This window comes from Quercus robur, chromosome 2 (assembly GCF_932294415.1).
Source record: "Quercus robur chromosome 2, dhQueRobu3.1, whole genome shotgun sequence".
Classification (NCBI taxonomy): Eukaryota; Viridiplantae; Streptophyta; class Magnoliopsida; order Fagales; family Fagaceae; genus Quercus; species Quercus robur.
In genome coordinates, this window is record NC_065535.1 from 41,624,388 (window position 1) to 41,635,844 (window position 11,457).

The 11,457-nt window shown below is 34.1% G+C and overlaps 1 protein-coding gene across 1 annotated transcript; it reads right to left on the reverse strand.

The window, feature by feature from the left end:
• Window positions 1-8,672: 8,672 nt before the first annotated feature.
• Window positions 8,673-9,900, reverse strand: LOC126713727 (ethylene-responsive transcription factor TINY-like). Its single transcript, XM_050413573.1, has one exon. It carries the CDS (start codon window positions 9,681-9,683, stop codon window positions 8,889-8,891), a length of 795 nt encoding a protein of 264 aa, XP_050269530.1. The 5' UTR covers window positions 9,684-9,900; the 3' UTR covers window positions 8,673-8,888.
• Between the last annotated feature and the right edge of the window lie 1,557 nt (window positions 9,901-11,457).

Below are 11,457 nucleotides of genomic sequence, written 5' to 3' on the forward strand. Positions count from 1 at the left end.
CTCGTGAGAGGTTTTCTTCATTCGTCAACAAATCACCGTATTTATTTATTTTCTGCTACACTTAGTTTATTTGATGATTTGCTGGTGCCTCCACGATTTGCATATAATTTGACCTAATTAATCAACTTAGGTAATTGAATTAATTGACCAGAGTCAATTTATAACCCATCATATATAATGTGCATATTTTATACTATGCATGTGACATGTTGAGCAACTCATATCAGCCTCATGTATAACCTATGTAAAGCAAATCATACTTTGGAAGACAAGTAATTAAGAAGCTAATTGCTTGCAGGGGATATTTTGTACTTGATATGATACTTAATTAGACCTATAAATATGAACCTTTAAAAATTACGGTGATAAAGAACCAAAATACTGAGTAATATTCCTTTTTATAATATCCTCCTCTCCTCTCCTGCTTAAGAGTCAAAATCCTTTTTTAAGAACAACAATTTTTACTAGTTGAGTCAATTTTATATAAGACCACAATTTTCTATTAAAGATTTCTTTACAAAAAATTTGATTGCAAATTGACATGATTTTTAATTGTGATGTTAACTGTGCACCAAATTCATAGAGATTAATCTGTATGATACAAGTAGTTAACGGTGGTTTTTGCTATATATATATATATATATATATTATTTTATTTAGAAAGTTAATGTTTTTTAATACATAATTATTAACTCGTAAGCTTAATGGATATTATTCGGTTTATAATCCTTTTTGGGCGAGAGTAGTACTAAGATGGGTGACTTCTCAGGAAGTCCTCGTGTTGCACTCATTTCTTTTTGTGGGTTCTAGTTAGTTCAATTGATAAAATTTATAATAGTTGTATAAAAGATCTAGGGTTTAATCCTTGCCTATATAAAAAACTGATTGGTGTCTTGGTCTAATGATAAATAGCTATCATCAAGAGCAAATGTCTTAGGTTGAAACTCTCTATTCAGATTAAATCCTTTTAAAGTAATGTTTGCATCAGTTCAAACATTTTAAAAAGTTTTTTAATGACAAAAATAGAATCCCTCGTATAATAATAATAATAATAGTATTCTGTAAAAGCATTTGTTAAATCAAGAGGTTTTAGCTAATTTATAAAAATTCAGATTATCATCTTACTAAACTAGCAATTAAGCAACTGGCCAACTGAGAATGGTCCATTGGAGCGCATACAAGGGTTGCAGAGAAGCATGTGGCATGCATTGAATCCCATTAATTGGTCATCTATATATGAAGATGTAGAACCTTGTTTGACCGGGAATCACGTTAATGAATTAAAAAAAGACGTGTCCCAATTAAATATTCTCGTACTGTACTTAATGTTAAAATATATACTACGTATTAAATTAGCAAGGAAGAATAATTTGATGATTGATTTAACTCGAATTCATGATGATTAGAAGGCAATATTCTATTGACTTTGAATCTAAATTAAAGACTAGTGTCCAAAAAAATGATATTAATATAGTAATCACATCATTAAAAAGCCACAAAGACCGCTTATAGCCAAGGGTACAAGTCTTATATATTAAAATGTAATAATTGCCCATAAGCTAGCTAATTAACTAGCTGTTTAGTGATTATTTGCAAGATTAACTCATTGAGAGTTAGAACTAAACGCACATCTGGTCTAGGAGACCTGGAATGATATGTGATGCACCGTATATGATGGCTAGGTCGAGGTAAAGCTGGCACTGGACTGGACTGGGTCATTCTTGTACGTGTAACATTAAAAATCATATATATAAATATAATTAATTTTTAGAACACAGAAATGATAATTGCATTAGAGCACTCACAATAGTGTAGCTAAATAGCTAAATAGCTATTTTAGTTACATCAAAACACAGAAAAAAGGGTTGCATTAGTAGAGCTAAAACTAAAAAATTTAGATTCTTAGCTACAGTGCACATCTATCTTTAGATGTGCACTGTAGCTCAAAGGTAAAAAAAATAATAATAAAAAAAAAATTAAAAATTAAAATTAAAAATTTATTACACTCCTCTCTCTTCTCTCATTAAACAAACATTTCCTATTTTCTTTCTCTCTCTCCGGCTTCTCTTCTTTTTTCTTTCTTCCTCAATTTTTTTTTCTCTCTAGCTCGCTGGCCAACTCCCTCATCCCTCAGCTCGCTGGCCAGCTCCCTCATCACCGATCTGTTCCGCTGACCCACCCTAAGCCCCATCGCCGAGTCGACCCAATTCCCAAGTACCCAGATGAGTTACCGTTGTTTTCTCAGTTGGCAAGCTATGAAGGCAAGCTGGTTTTGATGGGTGGGTGGGAACTAGCGAGTTACAACCCGGTCACCAATGTGTTCGTCTACGACTTCATGACTCGTCGTCGTTGGAGACGTGGCAACAACATGCCGTCTAAGCGCTTGTTTTTCGCTATTGGAGCCTTTTCGGGTCGGGTTTACATAGCGAGCAGGCACGATGAGAACAAGAACGCATTGGAATCAGCGTAAGTTTACGATCTGAGGACGGATGAGTAGGCCGAGTTGACTTGGATGAGTCAGGAACGGGACAAGTGTGAAGGGGTGGTGGTTTTTTCTTTCCTACTGTGGACTGCTAGTGGTGGTGGTGGTGGTGGTGGTGGTGGATGATTGTGCTGTGCTGGTGTTGTTTTTTTTTTTTTTTTTTCAGTGGTTATTTTTATTATTATTTTAATGAGTTATTTGTATTATTTTAATCAAATAGTTAAAAATATAGCTCCATTGCTGTGGGGTGTGAAGAGGTAAAATAGATAAAGTGACTTTTGTAGGTGCCAAATAGCTATATTTTTTGCTCCACTATTGTGGATGCTCTAAGTTGAGATTCCCGATCAATTCCTTTGATAATAAAGGGTCAACTTTCGAATTAAAGTGCACGTGTGACTGATTTACAACAAAAGCTAACACTCACTAGAAGAAACTTGTAATTATAGTGGAATCTAAATGCCTCGTTTCTCCAAGAAGTTTGTTAATTAACTTGCTCCCCCTCCTTATGACAATGGCTGAAATTGTTTTTTATTTTATTTTTTTAATTCAATAGTTTAGAAATGAAAATGAAGAATTTGAACTATGAATATCTTCGTTAAAAATACTAAGAGGTGACAACCAATTGATTTTTAAGTCTCTCGATGACTGGAAATTATATTAATAACATAAGATATAGTCCTATCATCCACCCCCTCCCACCCCAAAACTAAATTCATAAGCTTTACCATTCCTTTCCCTTGGAAGAATTATAATGATTTGTGTCGAGATATGGTAATCTTAATTCTTGTCTAAAGATCTATAATCTTTAGGTTAACTACATTGTTCCACTTAGGAAAAATCAATCGCCATCGTAAAAAATAACAATAATAAGAATATTAAGATCTATCATTTATATTTCATGGAATATATGAAACTTACAACCCAAAAAATTCAACTATTTTTTATATTGATTTTTTAATATATAAATCTAATTTTTGTATTGAACTTTTAACATCTTACTATGACTTTTATTTTTATTACAGTAAGTTGATGACTTTGGGACTGTTCATGAAGATATTTAAAATTTTAAACCTGAAAAATCTACGTTAAGTCTTGACTTATTCTAATCTATCCAAATATTCATTATACGGCAATATTCTATTCTTACATATTCTTTGAAGCAAAAGGAGAAAGGGAGAAAAAAATGTAATTTTTTTCATCGATAGTAGGGCCATGTAAGGGCTCCCAATTTCCAACCACATAAAATATTACTTCATTAATATTTGCAAAGGAATGGTAGCCAAAGAAATGGGGTCCAGTTTCTTTTGCTCTCACATCTTACAGAATGTAACGGGGTGATGTAGGTTTGACTTACGTTGTCTATATATATGTATGTGTATATATATATATATATATATATATATTCATTATATAAAATAGTAGTAGTATGAAGTATCTCTAGGTGGGGAACAACGGTAAGTTTCTCCTTGTAATGAAGACCACCAAACCCTAGAATACTCAAAATTTTCGGGTTAGAGCTTAGGAGTTAGAAGAGAGGAAACGAACAAAGAGTTGTAGCTCCAAGCGTTCAGTTTGTCAGCTATATGTGGGTGTGTGTAAAGCAAGTAGGAAACAATTTTGCTCCGTTCTATCTTACCCCGTACTTTGGTGGGGTGGAGACGGGACGAGATTTTTGTCTCGCACTCCAGTGGGTTAGAAATGAGTTTAGGCTTTTTAACCCTATCCTACACTATTAATGTTAAGATTTAGTTTATATTACTAAGTATTTAAATGCATGAATATTAAGACTTTGTTTTTGTTGCGACATTGTCTTGTTTAAGCACTTTGGGTAATATTAAAGAGTCCTTACTAAAAATTAGTTTAATTTGATGTGATAAATTTAACAATAATTTCAAGTATATCTATATTTTTTTTGAATGGAGTATATCTATATTAATAAAACATGTTTTATTAAAAAAAATAGTAACAAGTGTGTCACAGGGTGAGACGGGTTAACACGAATTAGAATTTTGCAAAGTAGGGCAAAGTTAAGGCAAGACAATTTGCCCTGTCATGTAGAGTAGGGTGGAGATTGGGTAAGACAAAATCATATGGAGTGGAGCATCTTTTAGTCCTGCCCTGCCCCATTGTCATCCCTATTTCGCTTGGATAAAGACAAATTTAAAAAAAAAAAAAAATTATATTTTTGTCTCATTTTTTAACAAACAATTATATAACTTTCAGTCCTGTCTTGCCCCATAAAAGTTTCTACAAATTATATATTTTAATAAATATTATGTAAATAAACTAATGAAAACGTGGGATACCCAACAGATTAAAGCATCCATAGCAGTGGAGCTATTTTTTTTTAGCTATTTGACACCACAAAAAACTACTTTATCTATTTACCTATTCATTTTACAAAACATCCAATAACAGTGGATCTATTTTAGCTTTCAACACAATAAAATAATATATCTACTATAATAAAATAATACATCCCACCACCACTTCATACAACCCACCACCACCACCCTGCCCCCAGTCTACTCCTATCTCCACCACAACCACAAAAAACAGCCCACAACTACCCAAGAAAATCAACCCATGACCACAAAAATAAAACCCACAGAGCTTCGATCACAAACCTAACAATACGAAACCAAAAAAATTCCATGAACCTAGAAAAATTCCCATAGAAAGGAGTGAATGAAGAGTGGAAGGCTTCGACAGAGAGTGGATCGGCCGGTGAGGAGTGAACGGAGTTGGGTCAGCGAAACAAATCCTACCTAACATCGAAATATCGAGCCAAGCTAATCGATTTCTCGGAGAAAAAAAAAATCAAATATGAGCTATTTGAACCCGGTTTGGATGGTGACAAGCATGGTAGTGGTGCAAGGCCACACAGACCAGGGGCATAATTGGAAAATCGGCATCAAATCCTTTCAACATGGCAATGGAGTTTGGATCGGCGTTAGGCGAGTAGTGAGATGGAGGATTGGGCGAGATGGGAAAGGCAACGTGGGGAGATGGGTCGGCGGCGTGGAGGACTGGGCAAGATTGGTCTCAGCAATGAGGGAGAGAGAAAAAAAAAATGAGAAGGAAAAAGGAAGAAAGAAGAGAAGCCGGTGAGAGAGAAAAAGAAAGAAAAGATAAAATATTTTTTTAATGAAAGAAGAGAGAGAGTTTAATAAAATATTATTATTTTTTTTTTAGCTATAGCACCATTGCTATAGCATGCATTTTGAGTATTAGTGGTACTAAAAATAGTAATATAACTATTAAGCACCACTATAATTAGTGCTCTTAAAAGGCCCAATTACGTGTGCGAATACTAGCTAGGAAATTGGTGGGGTTTACCGTTTATGTTGTGGCAGCATTTGAAACCCTGAATGATGCATTTATTGTATCTACATTTTAATTTTTGGGTTTTACTATATTTCGGTACCAAGGGGTTGTTCTCTCAAAGGACATGTCCATTTGCATAAGATTGATCATCAAGGATGTCGTCTTCAATATGTTAACTCACGCTGCGATCATGATTAATGGACTATCACATCGGATGTTGGTGGTAGCACAATGTAAATTTATTTATTTATTTATTTATTTTTTTAGGTAGCACAATGTAATTATTGGAGGTTTTATAACTTACTTTCAATCTCTCTATTTATTTATTTATTTATGATAAGTAAGATTCGAACTACAAATATAAAATATTTAAATCCCATTAAAAATATGATATTATTTCCACAATTTATTATAACAATAACAATTGTACTGTCATTTTTATAAAAATTTATCATTAATATATTTTTTTATATGCATTTTTTTTTTTTTTTTGAATACAATTTTTTTTTTTTTTTTTTTTTTTAAAACAATATTTTTTTATATGCATGAATTATAATATGTTATATCATAAATAATTATGAAAAACTTTGTGTTACATGACATGCATTTTGATTAGCTTTTTGTCAAAGATAACAACAAAATAGTTATAACTAAAAAAATATGGCTTAAAAAATTTGTACACAAATAAATAAATTTAAAAGTTTAATATAAAATCTAAATTCGCCATGAACTTATTGCTCTTTCTAGCAAAATATATATGTGTGTGTGAAATTTTTTAAATTTCCAAAGTCTTTTCTTGCCTAATTTTTTGTCTACTTCAAATAAGTTTAACAGCTTTAATTCTTGTTGGATTTGTCGTGTCTAGTAATTTTAATTGTCCCAGCCAAAGTAATATGCCTCGTGTATGTTTGACTTACTTTTTTTTAGCTTATTTGTTTTTATATAGCCTTTTGAAGCCTTTTTGTTAATAGTTAGATTTTAATTAACTTTTACAAATAAACTATCAGTAAAAAAGTTACATCTAAACCTACAGGATAAGGTGACTTTCTTATTAACTTAATTTAGTTAAGCTTGTGGTATGTATATTTTTTAGTCTTTATGCAGCAGGGCCTAAATTATATCATCACTCCAACATATTCGGACAGGTTTTCCAATTTTGATAATGGCCAACTTTTTTTTTTTTGGTGTGTGTGTGGAGAAAGTGAGAAACAAACACACACACACACACCAACTTTAAATGCAAAAGAATAAATATATTAAAGTTGGATTTTGTGAGTCCTATTATTAATTCGTCCATTGTTCTCTAAGGGTTGTCTTCCTTTAATTATCTCTTAATATAAACTCAGCCATTTTAAACTATAAATGCATATGAAATCTTTCATATATAACAGGCTAAACTTATGACATCCAAGTATATAATACTGACTATAATTTATATGTCCAAAAATAAGAAGATATTTTTCAGTCTCCAAAATCTAATTAAAAAAAAAAATATATATATATATATATATATATATACACACACGAAGACAGTACTAATCATGATGGGAATAAGGTAGTAGTTGAAACACAACTATCAATGGTGGTAGGAGTCCCTCTAACAAACAAGGGAACCTTGCATAATAACACAACTAACAAAACGCCCTATTTCTTCTTCATTCTTTTTTAAGTCTTGTTCATATTTATGACCCGATCTTGATTCTTTTTCTAATCCAACTTGTATAATATGAGGAGGAATCTTTCGTGCAGTAGCAGTACATTTAGAAACATATATATTTTATAACGAATATTTGACAATTCTTTTAATGAATGATACTCACTTAATTCCTTATTATTAATTTATTATTTGGTTATACTTTTTTTTTTTTTTTTTGGTGTGCAAATTATTTTACATCACTTTTACAAGCTCCAAATTTGGTTGGAGGAACATTTGGAATAAGCTTACAACCACTTTTAAATATTTCCAGGCACACAGTTATTGAAAAGAGCCAAGTTCACATCCCGGTAGGTTCACAGACCGTGTGCAACTGGGTTATAAAAATAGGAAATTTGGGAATTGTTACTAGTTCAATCAGTTCTTGCACTGCTCAAAATTGTTATATTAACCTGTTGCGTCTTAATCATAGAAGAAATAAAGAAATTAACGCCAAGAGTGCAATAACCATGTTACAATGACTAAAACAATTCCGCGATTTAAGGGTGTTTTTATTTATTTATTTATAATAACGGCTTAAAATTAAAAATCGAAGCCCCAATTACCCAATTCATTAGCTAGGCTCCAAAGAAAGACTTATGCGCTTCAATTTTGACTATTGATTGTTGCAGAAGAAGACCTATTAGCTCTTTGGTCATATATAAAAGAATTTGTTAAGAGAGAGTAAGGGGGGGGGGGGGGGGGGGGGGGGGGGTGGACCTTAACCAATTTAGAATGTCTTTAAAAATTGAATACCCCATTTCTCTCACTGGCTAGGCTCCAAAGAAAGATATGGAATCCAATAGTGGCTTCAATTTTGATTCTTGATTGCTCAAAAAAAAAGAGCTATTAGACATATGATCATACATAGAGACTTGACCAATTTATGAACTTCAGCCCTTTTAATGTCACTGAAAAGAAAAGTTGCAAAATTTAATAAGCTCTATACTGCTTTCATTATTCGAAAAGTTAAAAAAAGACTCGAGTAATCTAGAGCAGCTAAAAAAAGCTGATAAAGACAGAGTGAAGGAGGCACGCTTTTTAATGTATATGGACCATTGAAGAGAAGGAGCAGTCCAGAGACTCACAGACCCAAAAAAAAAAAAAAAAAAAAAGTTTTGGAAAGCAAAGAACAAACAAAACTACTGGTAAAAGATGTAACAACTTGAGGAGCAAGAAACGTATCTAGATATTTAGCTCTAGCCTGTCAAAAGAAATTTAAGAAAAAAAAAAATTTGAGAAAGGGGCTTACATTGATATTATAATAAAATACTAGTACTAGTAAATAAAAACAGACAAAAAAAGAAGCGTGTTCTCACTTCTCTGCTCTCTCACACACAAAAAATAGAGAGCAATGAAATGGGTATTATTATGGTTATAGTCATTTTAATATTCCCACAATAAAGCCTCGAAGTCGAAGCTACTCGGAATCACAGTCTCAGTTATTTGATCCCTAAAATACCCACCGCATTCATCAATGCTGCTGCTTTGGCTGTGGCTGTGGTACCACGGTGGAGGGTACACCCATCCATCCACTGAGTCAATAAACACGAAATCGTTACTCAGCTCGTAGTCGTAACACGTCCCCAGGCTCGGCAACTCTACTATCTCGCTCAGCTCTTCTGGTGTCGACACGTCACTCGTTGATGATGTGGACGATGACGATGACGACGACGACGCCGACGTCGACGTCGTTTTCGTTTTGGGAATGTCGAAGTCGACCATAGAAGCCGCTTTGGAAGCAGCGGCTTGGACATCTCGGGGCGAGTTGGAAGCGGGTCGGGGCAGTGACCCGGCTAGTTCGGGGAAGTTAAGGATGGCCGAGTTTCCCTTGATGCTCAACGCTGCTACGTCGTGGGCCCGGGCTGCCATTTCTGGGGTCGAGAAAGTTCCAAGCCAGATCCGATTTTTCTTCCTGGGCTCTCGGATTTCGGACACCCATTTGCCCCATGTTCTCATTCGGACCCCTCTGTAAACCGGGTGCTTGCTACTGTCTCTGGCTCGTTTCTTTTCCCCTTTCGGGTCCGGATCAGATGAACCCATTTCATTATCCTCTGACGGGTTCTGAGCCTGAGCTAACCCAGATGATGATGATGACGTCGACGGAGTACGAGTGGATGGGAATGAGGATGAGTTGGTACTTGACTCGTACTCCGAGTTAACCGGCTCACACTCACCCATTACTTGACTCCGTTGAAAATAGTGTAATAGTAGTGTTACTATAAATTTTAGCTAGTTAAGCTGGTTTTGGACTTCTCAGTAGCTACGCGGTTTAAGCACGTACACAAGAGAACGAGAGAGAGAGAGAGAATGAGTTTTGTTGTTTAGAGTGAATAATGTTAAAATGAAGTGGGTGAGTGAGTAGTGAAGAAAGAAGAGCTGAGGTTAATATAGGATGAATAAAATGCAAGTGAGGCGAGGCTTTATTTATGAATGTCCCATCCACACGATCGCAACACTGCTTGCTTTCTTTTGTCTTTATTTTTAAAGACCATTTTCTTCTTCATCATCGTCATGCATGTCTTCATGATGCTTATACATGATGCATATATAAATATATATATATATATATATAGTGGGAGAAAGAGAATTAATAAAGAGAGAGAAAATGGTGACCCTAATAGGGTACATGAGTCGCCCTTACGGTCTCTCTCTCTCTCTCTCTCTCTCTCACACACAATTCACACACTAGCAGTAAACTATTTACACAGGCAGCTGGCACAGCCGACTAGGGGTCGATAATGATTTTACTTTTTTATCCTTCCATCCAATAAAGAGTATGAGCTATGGGCTTTCCCTTTTGTACTCTTTGCATTGCCATGTCAATAAATTTTTCCTTTGCATTTTCGCCCATCTCTTCTGCACATCAATATATAATTATAGTACCGCTCTACTTCCTTACCAACCCTAACACACATTCACCATTTTGCCCTCCTCGATCATCCATATTCATATTCTCAATCTTGCTATACCCATCTCTTTTTGCCTATTTTGAGTTAACCCTTTTGCTGATTTGTTGTTTATATATATATATATATATATATATAGAGGTATTAATCAAGGTCTTTAATCTTTAAGTCGTATGATATGACCCCGCCCTTTTCTTATTTCATCAGGGATGTTTGTGAACATACAAGATTATAGAATTCTTTGAATGAAGTTAGCTGGTTGCTTTTCCCAAAATACAAAAAAAATAAAAAAAATAAAAAAATTGTTAGCTGGTTCGAGGTTCATTCCATGGGCCTTTTAATTCATTTGGTCCCGCTAGCTTGAGAAACTGCAAATTAAAGATTGAATTTTATCACTTGTCCAATCAGAGGCTAATTCTTCTCAAAAAAATCAGAGGCTTGAATAACTAATAAGTATATAATTAAAGTAGCTAGGTTTATGTAAAAGTGATGATGTATTAGTAACTCTTTGAAATTTTTTTTATTGTCTTTTGCATGGAGTAAATTAATAAATAAAGGGGTTATTGAGATATATTGGTGTTGAAAACTATGCGTTAATAATTGACTTCATTTACAAATGGGGATGGGGTCCCATACAGAATGGATAAATAGTAGACCGGGCAGGCCAGGTCGATCATGGGCTGGTCAATTAGCTTAGCTAGGCCTTGTAAGTTGTAAGAGTATTATGGTCCCTTGGCTTTCGATAATATGTTGTAGACTTGTAGTAGCAGTCTCGGATTCTTTACCTTTTTTTTGATAAACAATTCTTTACCTTTGATAAAAATTGATAAAAATCTATGGTTAATGAAGTTATTGTCTGAACGAAACCCATGTGGTGAGCACAGAATCATATGAACTATTTGTCATGTAACTAGTGGTTTCAATATTTGATTCCTTGGCTACATAACACAAGCAGTGGGATGTTAGCTGCTTCCAACAACAACAACAGCAATGGTCTACAACTACTTGATGCGTAACAAGTGGTTTAGGCTTTAGGCCAGGGTGCT

What these genes read in the sequence shown, in the direction of transcription:
- LOC126713727 (XM_050413573.1), bottom strand. Translation starts at nt 9,683, where the DNA reads ATGGGTGAGTGTGAGCCGGTTAACTCGGAGTACGAGTCAAGTACCAAC.